Below are 21075 nucleotides of genomic sequence, written 5' to 3' on the forward strand. Positions count from 1 at the left end.
TGTTGTAGACACAATAGTTTGCAGAGCCTTCCCTTCAGTACTTGAGCTCTCACTCACTGCATTTCACATTCTCCAGCTACAAAAGAACGAGAAAGCACACAGGATTGTGGCAATCGAGGCTTCAGCTGGTTACATTATATATAAATGCCCATACACTCCATATTGATTATATCTCAAGTATCCAGGTATTTTGAGACAGAACAGCAGCCCACCTCTCTCACTGGCAGTGTGCTACAGCAACAAGAAGCCTGATAAAAACTGCTAAAATCCAGCCCCTGCACCAGCCAAGAGGTGAGAGCTGGCCAGGGTGCAAGTCCTTTGAGACACTGTGGAGGGACAAGGCCAAGTCTGTGCTGGAAACTGCACAGCAGACACAGCACTGCTAAGAATATGTCACTGGATCCCTCCATCACCTTCAACAGTCTTTCCTTATGTTGCAACTCAATTCTTTAAACTGTGAAAAATTCCAAGAGGCACTTGACAATGTTAAATCACTGTCCCTAGTAGCAACTACTGAAGCACCTTTCAAAGCTTTTACTAAAATTTCACAAGCTATCTAATTTCATGCTAGACTTCCAACAAGTCAATGTTCACACTCAAAAAAAATAAAAATCAAAAAGCTACTCTAACAGCACTATTCAAACTAACCTGCCTAGCTGGTCTTTGAGAGCAGCCAAATACATTGCTATGACTGGGCAAAAGCAGTACTTGGCATCTGTGTAAGTTCATAATAGTAAAATACAGATGTGGATGTTGCAGAGATTTGTTCTGCAAATTAATGCTTACCCTCTACAAGCAACCTCTTGAAGAGCTTCATTCTTCTGTTGATCCTGTGATCCTAACTTTTCATATAAAAAATAGCATTAAGCAGCACACATAAACTTTGGGAAGCTTCTACAATTACAGCATGGGTTGGCTTTTTCTACATGGCGAACCAGGTTGGCTTTTTGGATTTTCAGAAAAAAATCCTGTGTCTTTTCCCAACTACATTTAAAAAGAAAAATCAGGCGGCACCACAGTTACCCTGCCTGAGAGGGATCTGTATCAACGTCCAGTGGCACCACTTCTGATTAACATAATAAGAAGTTATGTTAATACAAACAGAAGTTTAGGCTCTTCCCAAGGCAAATCCCTGTTCCTGCCTTGTTTTAACATGACCTCTGCTACAAATGCACTCCCTACAGGAGGTGAAAGTCATCATGTACAGTGTGGGTCCTTAGACTGTGGGAAAGAAGAGGCTACAGCTTTGGCTACAAAGTTTGCTTCAAAAGAAAACAAAAAAGCCAAACAAACAACACACCTTAAAACAACCCAAAAAACCCCCAAACCACCAAACCATACAGTTCCTTTGGGCCAAGACATGAACATGTAGACCTGCAGCCCAAAATGGCAGCCTGTTTTCATACATGCCTGGCATTGCAGTGCTGTGGTCTTAAGGGGTTTTCTGGAAAGAGAAACCTAAGAGAAGGATTAGGGGCTGTTCTGTTTCTGATCTACAAATGGAATGGTCAAATCTATAATGCCCCATTCGTACTTCAGCTTCACAAAAGGGCAGGTTCATAATATTAGAAACCATGGCTACTATCTTCCAAGACTGCTGTAAGGCAGATCTTAGTGGGTTATACAGGCTCAGAATCCAAATCATCATTGGAGAGCAGAGATAAGCATGCATTTCTACAACCCATGTATCTTCAGTGCTCAACATTTTCCAAGGCTTCCTAACGCTGACATTTATCAGAAACGAAAATAAATTCAGTAAACTTTCCTCACCTGAAGTACATAATCACTGGTAAACCTACATAATTCCTTTGTAGCAGGAATTATGGCAGCCATCAAAACCAAACTGAAAATAACATATTGAGACACTATGTTTTATTAATATTCTTCCAGATTACATTTCTATTCCTAAAAGGAAAAAATCAGGAATACATCTAAACCTAAGAATTTCATTACTTCTCAGTCCTGGGAATAGAACATGGTTAAGTTGGACCACTTCATTACTTTCTGTATACCTTAATATTAAAAAAAAAATAAAAAAGTCAAATAATACTAGCTCCAGCCAGATTGCATATTGAATACAGTAGGTTGTTAATCACCCCACATCAATTTCCTGATAAAAATCCCTGATTAAGAAGTTTTCCCTCTAAATTAAGTTTATAACATTCTCTGTTGGTTGGCTCAGCCACTGGATGGTGTAGGAACTGCTCTCAGGTTTCTTGTTGCTTAAGATTATCCAGCCTGAGGTGCACCATGGAATCACCCACCATCTTTGGAGGTGGAGCCAGCAGCTTTCTCCTTAACACAGTCTGCTTCAAGAGGCCTGAAGAATCAGCTGTTGAAAAAACAGGAAAGGTGGCTGTGTGCAGGGGAAGAAACGAGGAATTCTCAATGCTTCACAGAGTAGATCCTTGCAGTCAGCTGAGCCAGGTCCAGCAAGTGAGAAAACCACTCCAATCCCACCATGGGAGCAGGCACCACAGCACAAACAAACCAGACAATAAGCAGATCTCCAGTGCAGAAGCTGTCCATAAATGCATCAGTCCCATGAATCATCTGCTATAAAAAGTTCAGTGTCTCATCTTCAGCATTGTTTAACTAGAATTCTGTACATTATATACAAAAATGCACAAGAATGCACTGCTTGATGCTTCCAATCCTTGTTCTTTTACAGCAATGAAAAATTTTAAAAACCAGAGTCTGGACTTATAAATAGTGCAGAAAATGCAAAGGCTAAGAAGACAATTCCTCCTATGATTGTCACTGAAAGGAAAACACAAAACAAGAAGAAATTAGATGTCAAAAAGTAATTATCTTCCATGACACATTACAGACATTATTTTAAAAAAATGTCTGATTCCCAAATAACCTTACTTAAAAATTCATGCTACAAGCAGTGGATGTTGTCTCTAGCTCAGTATTGGGATGCCCATATGCCAACCCACTGCCTAACTGCATCTCCAAGGATATATTCTGGCCCACAGAAGGAAACTTGGTTTTACTCTTACTTGAGCCAGTGTAAAACTAGGTTAGCACCTGCTGTTGAGTATTTGGCTGTATGGCAGAAAACAGGACAGGATATTCTCATGCCAGAGCAAACCATCAATTGTCACTGACATTTATTTAGCATTCTTTACACATTTTAGGCACCTGTATTGAAAGAAAAAGTATAAAAAACATAACTGCTTGCCATGGCCACAATCTGCTAGAGGCTGGGACAGAATTCTAGGAAAGCACCACTGCATATATTCCCCAACTCTTTAAATGAGCTAATATGTCCTAGAAGGATCTTTGGTTTAATTTAAGGCTATTTCTGTGGCTCAAGATCCACACTGTGCTTGAAGCATATGAAACCATTGTTAGATTAGCATTTTGTCACCAATTTCCTTGGCAAACAAACACGATAGCGTGCATGTTTCACTTTTAGCAGTGAAGCTGGTTTTTTACCACCTTGCAACTACAGAACAAACATTCTGAATGAACACATATAGGGAACAGCTTCACAGGATTATTTTTGGGAGGAAGAAATCTCACCACATCATAGCACTGACAGTGGAAGCAAGTTGCAGCCTAAGTTAAGGAAAAACATACAACCCAATGTTACCTTACTGGTCCTGCCTGTTGCAATTAGCAGGTATGATAAAACCCATTTATGCCACACAGAGGAGTTTTTATGGCTTTTAAATGGTTGGTGTAAGTCATTAGGATGCAGTTCTCTTGCTCACCTGACAGCCTAGACTCAGAATTGCAAAAGAATTTCTATTATCCACTGTCAAACAATAAATACTGACCATTTAAAATAATATATTTCCTTTCTCTGGTCTCCTAAAAGAAGTAGCCAATAGTGAAGTAAAATGAGGTGTTATGTAAGACTCAAAAAAAATCCCCAAATAACCTGAAGGAAACCACCAGTTTTTATGGTTTTCCCTAAAGTTTCAAGAAACACTGTTCCCAAGCATGCAGCTCTTTACCCCACAAACATTACCAGCATTACATTTCTTTTGGTTAGAGGGAGTTTTCACTTACCAGTCCTAACAGAAATTTTTTGTGCTATCATTCTCCCTCCAATAACTGCTAAACCAGTGCATAGGCAATGTCCCACTGTTCCTCCTACTGCCACACCATAGGGGTCCTAAGGGGAAAAAAAAAGCACAAAGGGATAAATAATCACTGTTGAAAACCCACTAGTCCTACAACAACCTCAGAGCAGTGCTTTGATTCCCTGGTGATAGTGAACTGGTGATAGTGAACATCAGCTGGTGAGACAGACAGACTTAAACCCAGCCTAAGACAGGAGCACGTAGCATGTTTCAGCCATGCAGCATCTTTAGGTTGGTAATCATAGATCCAGAAATGGCTCTGCTGTAGTTAAACCAACAAGCAACCTCTAGAGGGAAAGTGGCAGCTGTTGAAAAACACAATATGCATCAGCTGGAAGAACACCCACCTATCTATAAAGAAAGAGCAAAATAAGTCCTTGAACTGCAAATGAAAGCTTTCAGCAGCTACAACACTCCAAGTTCTCTGCCCTGCTTCTCCCACTTGTGCTCCACACTCTGCCCCACTCCATCACCCAAAGGGTGAAGCATAAGCATGAAAGATCTGAAGTCCAGAGGATAATAAACTATTTTATAATTTACTGTCAACAACAGCTTTTCACATCACTGAGTAACAGCAGCTCCTCAGTGTGTGAACAACTGCAGTACATAAAGAGGTTTCTCAGATCTCCTTAGAAATTACACAGCTAAGGACAGCATGTGTCCCTTGCTCATCTCCATGTGACACTTTTAGTTCCAAAAGGAAAAAAAAAGCTGCTGCCATCACCTAAGGAATGCATGAAATCTCAAAGAGGCAAACAGCAAAACTGTCTAAGAAATTCTGTGATTTGAAGACAACACTCACTCGCCCAAAAGAACCAAAACCACAAGCCAGTGAGAAAAGGTGGCAAGCACCAAGCAGTCAGCAGGATGGAAAGCACCAGGAAGGGCAGGAAGAAGCAGGGCTGGGCCAGCAGAACAAACAGGCCCCCAGGAGCAGGGCCCAGAATCCCTGGATACCCCTACAGCCAGCAATCACCTATACAGCCCTCGCTGGCAGAAGGTGGATCTCATCCCCCCATTCCATCATAATTATTCACTGATTCTGAAAGCCAGGATCAAGATACCTTCAATCCTTTTTTTGTTTGGTAGCACTCTTATGAACATTTCATATTCTACAGGTACAGCCCACAGGTTTTAACTACAATGCTCAGCACTTCACAAACCAGACTAAGGAGTCTGACAGACACTTCCTAAGGGGACACTTAGGAAATGCAAACCAGAAGGCAACAATCCCCTGTAAAAAGATGGGCTGAAGCAACTTGCCTAGCAAATTGGGCACAGGCTGTAGTGCTTCCTTTTTTTCCAAGAACAATGAGATCATCCTCTCCTGCTGTTAGCTCTAAACATCTTCCCTACACTGTAACAGAGACAAGAGGTTCCTGCAGGTTACAGCCTCCTTCATTACACAGCCCTGATTTATCCCTAGGGAACATCTCAAAGTGCACCTAAAAGAAGCATGAGTCCTAGGGAAAAAAATGTAAATTATCTCAATGCATGAAAGAGCATATGCAAGCTACTTATGTTTATTAAAAGCTTGACTATAAGCCTTCATCTTCCTTTAAGTGTAATACAACTATATACACTCTAATCACCATAATTAATATAATTTAATTTACAGCATTACATAGTGCCCAGCAGTTTAGAGTTTATTGTCCTTCTATATTAACCATACTAACTCATATTTTAATAAGAGGTATCTGAGGAGGTCTTTCTAACAGTTTAAAGCTTGATGGAATGGAAGCATTTTTAAAGTTATCCAATTAAAACTGAATGACCACAAAGAGCAAAGAAACATCTCTTCTGTAACATCTGCCAACAGTGTAACAAACCCCAACTGATGTCAGCTGCATGACATAAAGCAGCTATTTCCAGAAATGCCAGTGCAGTCCCAATCATGTAACAGTAATTTTAAGACTACACAGAGCTTCAGTGCATTTCCTGTCATGTCTTGACACAAACCACGTGGGGCACATCAAGGCAGTAGGTGTGAATCGGATATCTCCTGCAAGAGCATTTTGTTTCTTATTCCCCTGTGGACAACCCAAAGAAGGCAGAAGAACAGCAGGGACCCTGCAGCACTCACCTCTCTGGCAGCCAAGACTATGGTTGTTAATTGGGAACGATCGCCCCATTCTGCTAAAAATGTTAAAGTAAAAGCTTGAACAAAGATTGGTGAAATAAAGTGTAGCCACTTCTTCTGAGGTATAGTGGTGCTTGGCCCGGATTCCACATCTCCTGGCCCATTTAACAGTTTAGTTCTCTGAAGCTGTGGAGGTCAAGGGAAAAAAAAAACAAGAAATAACCATAAAATTAAAAATGTCATCCAAACAACCCAAATGAAACACTTAGCAATAAAGCTAGATATTTTGTTTCTAGAATCTTATTAGCCACTCCCTGCTGCATTATCAACATATTTATAATCACCATTACAAAAAAAAAAAGCTATATATACACATACTGTGTATACATAATAGATACACATACTGTGTATATGTGTACATCTCCACATGAGTGGAAATATACACACACATATACATATATACAGCTGCAATCAGCTCTAACCTTTGATTATTGTCAATCTTGTATTGCTTACAAATAAAGTGTCTGACCATTGCTTACAAATAAAGTGTCTGACCATTAGAAGAAATAAAAGTAGAGCCAAGAATAAGCTGCTGGTGTCCTCTCTGCTAGCAATGCATTAAAAACACATCAAAAACGCCCACGCTAACTGGAAGGTCCCTTCTCTCCTAAGAAGCCAGGCTTGCCACAGGACTGGAATCACCTGCTGAAAAAGCCTTCAGGGAACCACTTCCATCCCGTCTATCACACAATTTTCTGTGTCAGTTTATCAGTCACAGACACAGCTGAACACCCCAAACAAGACAGTGCTGCTCTGCAGCTTCACAGCTGTAATTCTTCCACTAACTGTCACCAACAGCAATTTCATTACTTACTTCCTCATCTTTTTTTTTAATTTCTGCTTGAACTTCCTCCAGCTCTTCCTGACCTTCATCTGGACTCATTTTCAAGCCTTCCCGAAGCATTCGGATGCCAAAGATTGCAAACAGTGCTGTTGACACATAGTATGTGTACACACGAGGAATAACCGTGGTGGCATAGCCAAACAAAACTGAAAAGAAAACAAATGTGTCATTTAAAAAAATAAACATGAGCATCATAATTGTTTTTCCCACATCTAAGAAATGCTTGCTAGCAAAGTCAGCAATCCAAATATTCACTGATAAATAAATATTGCATCTTTTATTAGTTCTGTATAATTTTCTAAGCTTTTGGAAGATAACATGCTAGAAACTCCAACCATTACTGGTTATGCCAGGGACTGAAGTCCACTAAGACACAGCCAATGCACTCCAGCCAAAGCTGAGGCACTGCTGTTCCTGAGAGCCAGTCCAAACAACATTATCTTTCCCATCAAGGTCTGTGCAAGTCCTGTCTTTCTCCATACACACCATTAAACTACCATCTGTAATTGTGTTAGATTAGTCATAGTGTATCCCAGGTAAATCCATTTACATGTTGGATAGCATCTCTTTCCAATCATTTCATTTATCAGATAAAGTCAGAATAAGATTTTCAATGAGGTAAATCTACCAGGCATATCTACAAATTATCCAGCTGGGTGAATCCATGTCTGTCTTCCTTTGCCAAGTGCACATTACTATATGTTCCTCATATTCCCCACGTACACACAATGTGACCAACTTTGATCTTTCTTTATTTCAAAGGCAGATCCCTCTTACAGACTGAAAAGCAACCTTCACAGCATGTCTTTTAGAGGTATTGAGGGTGATTAAACTAAGCCAAAACTAGATCTTAAATAAGAAATGTGTATCCAGGACAAAGTACTTAGTTTTCACAAAGTAACACCACGTAGCATTTTTTGACAGAAAAAGACCTATATAAATGGGAAGAAATAAAAAGTCCATGCTTTATATTCAAGATTGTTTTGACCATACACTCACAAGTGTTTCTGCTATTTTATTCCACAAGCAATTAGATAAAAGGAAGCATATTTGCTTTGTGTGCTTTTCTGTACACACCTTTTTAGTTGAAAAATGCAATCAGAAGTTATTACACGATCTATAAATAATTCTGCACTGCCACTACCAGAGGTAAGAATGAGACCAGAATTAATCAACCTTATTACTCATAAATGCAGCACATACATAAATAAATAGCAGTACTATTTGCAAAGTTAAATAAACCAGGAGTTAAACTAAACTTCTTTATAAGGACTGAAAATACTGCAGTAAAACAATGCAAGAAAGCTAGACAAAAAGGCTTTTTCCTAGCATTTCTTACATATATAAGCACAGACACAGTGAAATAATCAGAGCTGTAAGACAGTTTGTCAAGCACAGCATGAAAAAATATCCCCAGTAGATTACTTGGAACTAAAGAGTTTAAGTGAGTATGTCTTCATGTAAGCAAGGTGGGCAACCCCACCCAGGAATTTCCAAACTCAGTTTGTATAAAACAAGGGCAAGAGATAGGAGAAGGAAAGGGTGTGGGGGAGGAAGACCCAAACAACAAAACAAATTCCTTCCTCAAAAGGGAATAAATAATTGGAAACCTCTAAACTGGGGGATAAAAGCAGAAAAGGGAGCTTTTATAAGAAAGCATTAAGAAAGATTTGAAGAAATAATTTGTATAGAAAAAGAGAGCCATAATGGGCAGGAGAAATTACACACAATGCAAGTGGGAACTGCTCTAACTGAAGCTGCAACAGTCACACCAGTGTGTGTACACAGCAACAACTACACACCCAAAAGCCATTCACAGAAACACTTGCCAAGCAGCCTGTGCCAGAGAACTGGCTGTCTCCAGCGTGTAGAAACCAATCACCACTATTTCAAGGATTTCTGAAATGGGCATGGTTAGAAATGAGCACAGACAAACTCTGTGCTGCATCTGATGTACCTGAAGGCTGCTCCATTTTACAATCACAGCTACCTGAGTGCCCATGGCTACAGGTTCCTCAAGTGCCCCCTGACACCTTACTTCCTACTCCTGCCCCTCCATACTCCACTTACACAGCTCCCAGCACAAACCCAAACAGCTCTGTGTGCAGGAATACAAGTCAGATGAGGAAAATGTGTCATCACATAAAGAATCTTTTGCCTTAGGAGGAAAAACTCAAGCCACTCCCACATTCCCTTTAGGCACACTAATTTAACAGGAGCAGAAAAAAAAAAAAGTAAACCAGTCCAAAAACCAAAGGAAGTGCTTAGGCTCTCCATCTCATTCCCCTTCCTTAAACACCAGCTGAAGCCTAGGGAACACAAAGACTTCATTAGAGGAAAGAGCCTAATACTCCATCTGAGATGCCACAGGAAAAGCTTCACACTCTCCTCCAAACAGAAAACTGTGTGTATGTACTACCTGCATTCCACTTAAGGTTTCTGGATAAACACATACCCATCACGTCCTTAAGAGATAAAGCAAAGCAGAAGGAGCAGCGTGCTGACCTGACAAACACGTCATGAGTCCCAGGGCCAGCATGGCACCGGCCAGCACGGTCAGGCGGTTGTAGCGCATGGCCATGATGGCCGCGATGAAGAAGGTCTTGTCCCCCAGCTCCGACACGATGATGACAGAGATAGCAGCCACGAAGGCATGAATAAAGCCCAGGTTAGTCTTGTCAGCCGACTCCTCACTGACAATGTGGACTGGAGCAACCAGGGAGGAGCCTTTCTGTAAGAAGTGGGGGGAGAGAAAGACAAACCAAATCCTAAACACTCGTCAATTAGGCTTGAGTACTTGGTGCGCAGAAATACAAAGCCTTGTACTTCTGTCACAGCACCCTGTGTAGAGTGACATTTTAAGCAGATACACCTCTCATGTTCATTAATGACCATTAACTAGTTCCTGGCTGCCACCCACCTCAAATTGCCAGTTAGGCACTTGGCAAGAGGATCCTGCTGATTATTAAAACATTACTGCATTGTGCATGCTATTACCAGAACATGAGAACCACCATTACAACAAAACATGGTCAGCTCAGGTGCAGTATTGCTGTCTTGAAAATCCCTACCATTTTTTATGACCTCAACCATGAACAGCTTTTTGATATAAATATTAGTAAGTGCTTCAAAATAAAACTGGGTGACTATGATACCTTAGGAAAAGAAGAAGCCCATTCAAAAATGGTCAGGATCATTTCCTTCCCTTGCAAAATCTTTGCATCTCAGACGCATTAAAATTTCATAGATTCACAGAATGGATTGGGTTCGATGGAACCTTAGCAATCATCTGGTTTTAATACCCCTGCAATGGGCAGCAACATTTTTCACTCGACCAGATTGCTCAGAGCTGCATCCAACCAGGCCTTGAACACTTCCAGGGATAGGGCACCCAGTACCAGTGCCTAACCCCTCTCACGTGAAAGAATTTATTCCTGTTACCTACCATACACTTTTACTGATTGAGCCCAAGCCAAATTTTATACCAGTTTCCATCAGCTTCTTCTGCACTTGCTCTGCGTTTGCTGAAAACTAACTTCAAGACTCTCCAGTGGTGAAACCAGACCAGCACATTCCAGTTCCCACTCACTCGCCGAAGTGTTTATTCTACACACAGTAATCCGAGATCAAACACAAGGCCCAAGATCTCTATACCCATGTTCACATCCCTGACCAGGGATGGCTGAGAAAGCTTGTTCCAGCACATCCACCAGCAGAGACAGCCCGCAGCCTGCTCTGACATGACGGCTTCCCGGCATTCCACTTGCTGCTAGCAGTGCTCCAAGTTTCCTGGTGTTGATATTTAGCTCCCACGCTCCGTGTGACACGCTGTGACTTCCCCGAGTTCCTTCACCTTTTGCAGCACTCTGTGTTTTCTGGTTTGTGTATGTGACACCAGCGTGCTCCATGTGGAACTAGAATCCCCTCACCGAGAACACTGCTGAATAAGTTTTAACGCGAAAGAATTTATATTAATTGTTGAGAGAAAAACCCCCGCAGCTTTGGAGCAGCAACAAAGCCTGCTTTCAGTTGCTTCTGCGGGGGCAACGGAGCACTGACCCCTTTCCCATGTCGGACACAGATGTCCCTCTTTTAGCAGAAAAAGGGGAGGATGTGGTGGCCCTGCAGCTCTCCTCTTTTTCTGCTAAAAGCGGGGAATTTCGGAGCCCGACGGCCCCCGGAAGCGCAGCGCGGCGCCGGCCGAGCGCTGCCGCGGGGGGCACAGCGCGGGCAGCCGGCGCGGCCCGTCCCCGCCTCACCTCAGCCCGCGGCTCCGCTCCCTGCGCCGCCGGCGGTGGCGGCGGCTCCTTCTTCCTGCCGGGCTCTTCCTCGGGAGCGGCGCGGAGCCGGGCCGGGGCCGCCAGCAGCAGCGTGGCCGCCAGCAGCAGCGCGGCGGCCCGCGGGAGCGGCGGCGGGGACCCCATGGCGGCCGAGCGCGGAGCTGGGGGGCGGCGCGAGCCCCGGTTGAGGGCGCCGCGTCACCGCCCGCGCCGCGGCCCCGCCACCGCCCCGCCCGCGCCCGCTTCCTGCCGCGCACGGACGGCCCGCCCCGCCCCGCCTCCCGCCGCGCCTCCCGCCGCGCTGCCGGGCCCGCCGCCCTGCGCCGGGGTGCTGGGCCCGCCGTCGTGTGCCGGGGTGACCGGGCGAGGGTCGGCACCTCCTCCCTTCTTCGGCTCCCGGCGTGGCGAAGCGACGGGCAAAGGTGGCTGCGCTGTGTTCCCGCGGAGCGGGCGAGTCCAAGCGTGTCCCTTCCCCGTTCGGGGTTGCCTGCGGGCAGGGAAAGGGCGCAGCGGCAGGGACGGGCAGCGGCTGCGTGAGGCGGCAGAAAAATTCGCATAGGAACGGCCCGGACGCGTCTCGGTTTCGTTGTTGGCCAAGTGCGCAGCAGCACTTCGTGTATGCGTGAGCCCAGCAGGGCCCAAGCACGGAATCACAGAGCGGGTGGGCTGGCAGCGACAACAGCGGCCATCCCATCCGAGCCCCTGCTCAGGCACGGCCAGCCCGTCCGAGCCCCTGCTCAGGCACGGCCATCCCGGAGCACATGGCCCAGGGCTGTGTCCTGAATAGCTCCAGTGAGGAAGACTCTAGCCTCTCTGGGAAATCTGTTCCAGTGCTCAGTCACCTGCACAGAAAAGAAGTTCCTCCTCATATTCAGGTGGAACTTCGTGTGTATCAGTTTCTGCCCATTGCCTCTTGTCCCGTTGGTTGGCACCACCAAAGGGAGCCTGAATGCATCCTCTTGGCACCCTGCCCACCTCTAGATACTTGCAGACATTGATGAGTTCCCCTCTCAGTCTCGTCTTGAGGATGAACAGGCCCAGCTTCCTCCACCTTTCCTTGTGTAAGAGAGATGCTCCATAATAATCTCATAACCATATCTGTCGCCCTTGCTGGACCTGCTCCAGGAGCTCCATGTCTCTCCTGAACTGAGGAGCCCAGAACTCAGCACTCCAGGTGAGGCTATGTGGCCCTATGCTCTCCACAGAGCAAGGACAGGAATGTGCTTCCTGAGGAGCAATAAAGCGATTGCTCATGTTTTTCAAATATATAAGCTCAATTTTGAAAAACCATTCAAAATAGAAACAGAGTATAATAAACTTTTAATTGATAAGATATTCTTCATTGTACAAAAATACTTCTTATGTACAAAATAAGGTGTGCATGTAAGTAGACAACATGTTGAAACACCAGCACCCATATCAGTTCATCACACAAAGGGATCATTCACACCAGTGTCATGAGAAGGACCAAAATATTCAATAGTTAAGTGCAAAAAACATCCCTGTGCTAAGTTACATTATCTCCCCAGTGAAAAATTTCTCTGCAATGTTTGTTAGGTACTGTTTTCTGTGTGTGCTCTGCCCTGGCAGTTCATTATATCTGTTTAGAAACCAGTGTAGTTGTGGTTATGGTCATTCTGCACAGCTATCCCCCCTAACACACAAGGGACTCCAAAAACCCACTATAAAGACAACAGAACCACAACAAAGAACATTAATTTTCTACAATTTTTCTTCTACCATCTTTTTAGTCAGAGGACCTTCCACTATTTTCCCAGTTTAGGGACAAAGCAGTCTTCATCAATGAACAAAACCACTTTGGTGCAGAAGAGATAATGCAGCAAATGGGTCTGTTTATCTCCACTGCTGAGCATGAGTCACTCCTCCACCACAGCTTTCTCCATTGCTTTTTGTGCTTCCAGTTGTAAAGCAGTGGCTGGTTTTCATTGTCACCAGGGAAGCACAGAAAGATACACAATTTGCCTCCCTCTGAAGTGATTCAAAGAAAAGAGACTTGGAAAGAAATATGCTTAAATATTAGTCAAGACATAAAATACAGTAGTTCAAATTATTCCCTCCTTTCAATAGTTTTCACAAATATGAATTTGGACTTGCTGCACAACAGCAAGTGTTTTATGCATAAGATGTAACTATAAAAGAGAAAAGACACAATTAGCATCTCTCCACTTTGAATTAAGGTCTTTATAAACCTTTTTTAGCTTGCATGATATGCAGAGACCTTACATTTCCTCAGAAATTGGTCACTTGGAAGAGATAATCATTAAAATTATGGGCTTTTGAGGTAGAATTAGAGAAAGTGTGTGACTTTACCTTGGTTTTAATAAACCATTAATCTCTTATATTCCCAGTTTGCATGAAAATACTTTAGAAAAAATTATCTAAAAAACAAGTGGTATAAATGCTTTTCGATGCTTTGGGTATGAGCTAAAGTTTTTCTGATAAAACTCATGACACAAAACAGCAGCCAGTGCCTGGTTAAAAAGAACATACATCACTACACACCACCATGTCACATTGTGCATTCCAAGTGTGATGGCCATAGAAACATATATGAGGAGCTCTGCAAAATAATGAGGGCAAGAGACGCTCTCAAACCAGTCTCCAAAAGGTACACTGTGGCTCAGGCTTACAACCTTTCCTGCAAGCAAACAGAAAGAAATTAACTGGGAAGATACATTAAACAAACTGTTCTTCTCACAATTACAGAACAATATACTTATTCATCATCATAATCTTCTCCCAATTATAGAACAATGTGCTGATTACTCATCATCATCCACATCCATCTGATCTGACAGCTTTGCACTTAATGAAACAAGATGCCACCTCTGGCTGTGCAAACAGAGTATGGAAACCACATCTATCCTTAAGTTGTTAGCTTCATTTTAAGTTTTTCAGAACTATATATACAGACATACCACACCCTCTCCCCCCACTTCAGCCATCCAAACAGCCTCATTTATTCTACATACTACAGGAACTGAGAAACACTTGTTTTTAAGGTATTAGAAGATACAGAAGCCTATTGAAACAACCAGAAAAAAAAAAAACCCTAAGTAAATATTTCACAGAAATGAAAAATCTTACCTGATCTGCTTTTTCTAAGATTAGCTAGAATTGCAAGGCATCTGTGTTGGTGAAGAGAGGCCCAAATGTACACCATAACTCCTATGATGTGATACCAGCAGATCTGCACAGAAAGCTTTTTTCCTGAATGAAACATGTTTTATTAATATATGGCCATGAAGTAACTTCCCAAGCATCATCTCAAAACACTATATAACATATAGTGTTTAAAACATATAGTGTTATAACATATATAACATATATAATATCTCAAACAATATATATATATATAACATATATAACATCTCAAAACACTATGTAACATTTTCTCAAATGTTACTGTCTTACAAAATTCTAGTAGTGAGCCTCTAATTCCTTGAAAGAGGCTTTGAAACCCTGTATCATTTGAGTGCCCAGGTAGTAGGTAATTTCCCTTGCCTGCTCTCTAATAAAATAACTAGTTATTAATCCAGCAGCTTGAAATACAGTGTGATGTGCAACGTCACATAATTGGTAGCCTAAGACCTCAATATTCAACACTGTTTGTAACTATTATTATCCTAATTAAACATGTTGTCATGGCTCAGGTCAACATGCAAGCACACGGTTGTCTCCCTCACAGTGACACACATACATACACACACATGTACCCACCACCCTCTGCCCAACGTGGTTCAAAGTGCTTAAAAACTTCACCAAACTTGGCAATGACTGCCTCACAAAAATTAATCACAGGAGGAGTGCTACAGCCAGCTGATGGTTTGGCTGTGCAGGGGATTTAGCAGCTCAGTTGTGAGACCCAATGGAATGTGTTGGCAGAAACAAGTCATATAATACAAATTTCTCATGTATTAATGGAAACATTACAGTACCAAGGGAAAGAAGACACTGCCTGAGTCAAGGCAGAGCAGTGGCAAGTTCTCCATGGAAAAAAAAAGGAGGTGGCCAAGACAGCTTTGCAGACTCAGTTTGCAGGAAAGATTATAACAAAAAAAACCTCCTCTTTAGTTTGAGAACTGAAGTTATGTAGTGGCATTTGAGAACTGGTACCTATTACTATCCTTCACAAAGCGTACGATCTATATCCTTTTGTCCGGTTATCTCAGCTGTTTGAGGGGCCTGGAAAGGCCCGAGGTGGCCTTGGGGCAGCCCGCGTATCGAAGGACGAGAAGAGGCTTCAGTTCTTCTTTCGGTTTTTATGTTTATTAATTGTTTATCTAAAAGATGTTCTTTCAGCCGAACAGAGATCTGCTCAGCAGTCAGCCATGAGCACACTGTCTGCCCTCCGGGGCAGCCACCTATCTTTATACCCATTGTTACGTGTACAATATTTATCATTTTTCCCCAATACCATTTATTCTTATTACTCGGTGCACTCTCAGTAATAACCAATCCAAAGGTGCCACCATGGCCAAAGAAGATGGAGGAGAAGAAGAAGAAGAAGGAGGACAGGACACACCCCAATTCCTCCATCTTACTTCTCTAAACCCCCCTGTACATAAATCCTAAACCCTGTGTCTTACCCTCTAATTAGCTAATCCCTTCACCATTCACCCCGGTGAAGCCCTCATCCTTGTCATCTCCTGTGTAGGACCAAAGTCCAGCCACCAGACACTTCTGGCAACATTCCAGGACTCCCGAGCCCCCCAAGGTGGTCTCGGTGGCTCAGCACCTCAGGACTGAGATCCTGAGATCCGACATCCTTTCAGCAATTAACCATGAAAGTGTGTCCCTGCCTGTGTTTGTGCATAATGCTGGCTGATTGTATGATATACTGAAATGTAATTACTTTGAACTATGCCAGGAAGTACTTTTATGTCTCATCAGTTAACACACTTCTCAAACAAGCAGCTCTCTATGAAACCATTTGCCACAATGGAAACAAATGAGAGCAAAACTGCATCTTTGATGATAACTAAGCAGGCACTTACCATTCCTGACATTAGTAGGCACTTGACACAGCACAGTTGAGCCGACAGCAATGTAGTAACCAAGTCCAAAGCAGTACTGCACAATATGAATGACACCACTGGAAAACACGCTGGTCCAGAGGCATTCTGCAAGCCTTCGACAGCTATGCAGCCAAAGGAGCAAGAGAACCAGGAGTGCAGAGAAGTGCTCACTATCTGCTTACAGACAGAAACCAACAACTTTGAAACAGACAGGAACAATTTAACCCTGACAGTGCTTAAAAAAGACTGATGTTCCCTCTTCCCACAGCAGAATTTTACCCTCATTTTAAATTAACTGGGAAAAATATTTCTACAGGTGAGGCACTGCTGATCAGAGCAAGATTTCTTCCAGGAGGTGCTAATGGTGTTTTCTGTTAAAAGGACTGCTGAAAGCCAACACATCCATATATATTTCTATCTTCAATAATGACAAAGGCACTTGGTGTACCAGGAAAGTAATTTGGAGCATAGCTGAAAAGCAACCAATGAAGTAGTACTTGGATACAAATTCAGTATCCAAGTTTTTTATTTATATGGCTACATTATAATTTCTGGAATACTTGCCTGTGTCCTTGCTCTGAGAATCTCTGCCAAGAGCATGGTGCATGTCCTGAATCCATGATGGGAGTGACTCTCCAAGGAACTCAGCTCGGAAAAGAGAGATCAGCAGGAAACCATTCCACAGCACAGAAACCACATAAAAGTGAGTAAACCACCTGTGGGAACAAAAAAGGGTTTTCATTAATGTTCTCATAATTCCTTGGAAATGTAGCTGCAGGACGTGCTAGTCTGACGGGGAGTACATTCCATTTTGGTGCCTACATCAAATGTCCAAGTAGAAAACTCAGGACTTCAGTGGTACCAAGCAGGAATAACCACATTTTAACCCAGTAAAATGCTGCCTATATCCTAACTTAGCTTACCTTACTAACCACAGCTGCACTAAAGAGGAGATGGTGTAATCCACACATTGCAAAAGTACTCCTCAAGGCTTACAACTGACCGTGATGTACATTTTCTTTATAATTTACACCACTCAAAGCACATTCAGATTAGTTTTCTGCTTATTTCCACACTGCTGCACCTCACAGCACTCCCGCTTTTCTCAGTTCCAGCGGGTGCATTACATGACATGTTAAAATTCATTGAAGGAACCCAGAAGTAATTACCCTGCTCTACATTAAAATATCTTGTCCTTCTGCAAATTCAAGGTCTGCAACAATCATATAGAAAAAAAGCAGTGACCATCAACACTGCCGGGTGATTACAAGGCAAGACCACGCATTTGTTTTTTTAAGAAAACAAAGAATCTCCCAACCCCGTAATGCACGTATAAAAGCATATTGTGCATTACCAAAATGCAAGACATGACAGTCAAGGCAGGTAACTGGGCTGAGATAACAGCCTACAGCTCTTTACAATATCCAGCTCAAACTAGGTGATCCAGTATTTCCTTTTGCTTTTAAAATTAGAAGTCCTTCTGGCAGTGAAGAAAAATGAAGACTTCTGGAAACATCTGCAAAGAGATAAAATAAGTCCCATGGGAAGACTCTGATGGCCTTGATTTGACAATGTAACTATAAGTACAAAACTAGGCTGTACCTGTGTAGTCAAGTGAAGACCATATTTCTGTTGAACATGCAAACTCTTCTCTTGGGGCAGCGAAGGGCTACAAGACCCCTGCTTAGAGAAACCAGTGACCCTCCCCAGAGCAGCTCAGGTATCTCTCAAGAGCACAAAAGAGATCAAGTCAGAATCACAGCACTAGTGAGCATCCCTGCGTGCTCCAGAGCACCTTGTCCATTGGCAGCTGCCTTTCCCTATAGATTATGACTTCTCCTCAGTTCCTTCTCCTACAAAGCAGAAACTGCAACATTCTCTCTGCTGATTCACAACAGCAGAACTAAAATTTAACCCCCCTCCCTCACTTTCTAAGACAAACAGAATTTGTATATTGATAAAAACTCACCATCACCTCCAAGTTTCAAGCTCTTTTCCTGAAATCCTATTACTCAGTTGACTCATATGTTGTCACTTGCCAGGAAACTTTCTCCACACATTGATTTTTGCCACCAGCACACAAACAAGCCCTGGCAACTTAAAAGAGACACACCCTTCGAGCTTTCAGCAATCCCAATTACAGTGGGGGTGTATCTGACCTACACATCAAACCAGCACTGCAGCAAGAACACGTGCCATCCCTCCTCAACGAGAGGAATTTTCACTATTTGCCAAACCAACCTGAAATGCAACACAACATTTTACAAGACAGAATGGCAAAGTTAAAAACAAGCCCAGGCTAGTGAAAACACAATGCTTGTCTGGAAACAAGACACAGTTGAAAAGAATAGAAAACACCTCGATGGCTACCTACAAGATATTCTTTATTCCTCCAGGTAGAAGTGTTATGGATTCACTGTCATTATTATGATTAACTAACAGAATTGCTTTGCACATATTGAGACATTGAGACCAATTCCCTGAAAAAGCACATTCTTCAGACACCAATCTCCCTAAGCAGAGGTGTTGGGAAACTTCTGTTGGAGAAAGGTCAACTCAGACAAGAAGCTGCAGTACATAGTGATTAGGACAAAGCCTTTATGAATCCTTATTTTCACTCAGGGTACTGCACATTTTAAACACATCTCTGGGTATATTCTGTGTCATGAAACCTGATAACCGAGATTACAACCTTTCCATTTTGTGACTTGCTGGGTCACAAAACTTTTTTTACCTTTTCATTTGAAAGCTTTGTATACAAAATGTGTCAGAGATTGTTACAATAGGGAAGATCAGATCTTCAGCCTAAGTAGCCTCCCAGTCCTGTCCTGCTGGCCTTGCAAGATCCTGTCTGGCCTATGTTCAAGTCAAAGACTAGTTCTAGTCATGAATCTCAGCTGATTAAAAAATAAGAAATCCCATAATATATAAAACCATATAAAACGCTGTAAAGGGGGGTGGAGGGGCGACTGCCTCCTTCCAGGATTTCACTAAACATCTATTTAATTTAATTCATTTAATTACACATCTAAACACATACATATACTTAATTTCTTTTCATCAAACATCTGTTAAGGTGGATTTGGATAATGCAGTGGTTCTTTTGCCTCATCAGAGACTGTTCATGCAAGCTCTAGATTGCAGTGTTGCCATGCTGGTAATGGCCACATTTCAAAAAGAAACCTTGAAGGGAGAAGGCAATGACTGCAAACTGGTGTAAAACAATCAACCTGCAGCATATTTGTAGAGTCACAATTACTCAGGATTTCACGTTCCCAGGCGCCTGACCTGAGTCTTCCAGGGAGATTTGTTCTGGAGACCTGGCATGCGACTGGGATTCAAGGGATTAGGGTTTTGTTCCGATGTGGAGCACATGGATTCTGGATGACCGCTCGCAGTCTCTATGCTCCTCGGTTCCCCATCTGCAGAACCAGAGTAACACTTCGCAACAAAGCTGAGCTTAACTCTATCAAACCCCGCCGTGCTCTCGGCGTGTGCTGCTTGTTCACTGCCGCGACCTCCGGCTGCGGTACCCCAGGCACGCACCCAGTACCGGAGACACGCACCCGGTACCCGAGATACACACCCGGCACCCGAGATGCACATGCGGTACCCGAGACACGCACCCGGCACCCGAGATACACACCCGGCACCCGAGACGCGCACTCGGTACCCGAGATACACACCCGGCACCCGAGATAGATACCCGGTACCCGAGACACGCAGCCGGTACCCGAGATACATACCCGGCACCCAAGACGCGCACTCGGTACCCGAGATAGATACCCGGTACCCGAAACGCGGCCATCGCTGCGCGCCGCCACGGCGGCAGGACGGGCCTCACCTCTTGGGCACCTGCAGGAGCCGCAGCCAGCCCGGGAGCTGCCCGCACCCGCGCTTCGTCTTCCCGTAGCGAATGAGGTCCTGGAAGAGGCCGGCGATCACCAGGCCAGCGCGGCCGGGCCGCGGTGCCGGGGCCCACCGGAGCAGCAGCAGCAGCGCCGCCAGGAAGGAGGCGGCCAGCAGGGACCAGACGGCGGCCAGCGCCGCCAGCATCGCCCCGGACCCGCTCCGTTCCGCTCCGCCCCGACCCGACCCGGCCCGGCCCGGCCCCTGCCCCGGCCCGGCCCGGCCCCTGCCCCGGCCCGTTCCGCCCCGTTTCGCCCCGCCCCGAGAGCGGCGCTGTCCCTTCCGCTTCCCGTGCTCGGGAAAAGCGGGGTCCCTGAAGCCTAAGCGGCGCTGAGGAGCCTGGGCACTGCCCGCTGTGCCTGCCCCCGCGCCCAGAGCAGCGCCGGGCCGTGTTGTCTGACAGCCTTAGACGGCGTTCCCCGCCGTAGTCTGCTGGAAAAGCTGGCAGCCCGCGGCGCGGACCGCTGTACCCTTCGCTGGTACTGGTTGGGTGGGCGGGCCCAGAGAGTGGTGGTGAATGGTGCTGCATCCAGCTGGCAGGGGTGCCCCCCAAGGCTCAGTATTGAGCACAGTGCTGTTTAATATCATTATTGTTGATCTGTATGAGGGAGTCGGGTGTACCCCCAGTAAATTCATGGATAACGCCAAATGGGTGATAGAGTTGATCTGCTGGAGGGCAGGAAGGCTCTGCAGAGGGATCTGGACAGGCTGGATCCATGGGCTAAGACTAGTAGTGTGAGGTTCAACAAGGCAAGTGCTGGGTCCA

At 44.1% G+C, this 21075-nt stretch overlaps 2 protein-coding genes across 2 annotated transcripts; both read right to left on the bottom strand.

Moving 5' to 3' along the window:
- Positions 1-1855: 1855 nt before the first annotated feature.
- Positions 1856-11615, bottom strand: TMEM165 (transmembrane protein 165). Its single transcript, XM_005483907.4, has 6 exons — positions 11341-11615; positions 9587-9812; positions 7052-7227; positions 6181-6363; positions 4024-4129; positions 1856-2760 (listed from the first exon to the last, which is right to left on the bottom strand). The coding sequence occupies exons 1-6, from the start codon at positions 11503-11505 to the stop codon at positions 2684-2686; spliced, it is 933 nt and encodes a 310-aa protein (XP_005483964.1). The 5' UTR covers positions 11506-11615; the 3' UTR covers positions 1856-2683.
- A 1049-nt stretch (positions 11616-12664) lies between these two features.
- Positions 12665-20838, bottom strand: SRD5A3 (steroid 5 alpha-reductase 3). Its single transcript, XM_005483908.4, has 5 exons — positions 20245-20838; positions 16965-17116; positions 16380-16574; positions 14470-14592; positions 12665-14020 (listed from the first exon to the last, which is right to left on the bottom strand). Exons 1-5 carry the CDS (start codon positions 20454-20456, stop codon positions 13761-13763), a joined length of 942 nt encoding a protein of 313 aa, XP_005483965.3. The 5' UTR covers positions 20457-20838; the 3' UTR covers positions 12665-13760.
- Between the last annotated feature and the right edge of the window lie 237 nt (positions 20839-21075).

Source organism: Zonotrichia albicollis, chromosome 5, assembly GCF_047830755.1.
Source record: "Zonotrichia albicollis isolate bZonAlb1 chromosome 5, bZonAlb1.hap1, whole genome shotgun sequence".
NCBI lineage: Eukaryota > Metazoa > Chordata > Aves > Passeriformes > Passerellidae > Zonotrichia > Zonotrichia albicollis.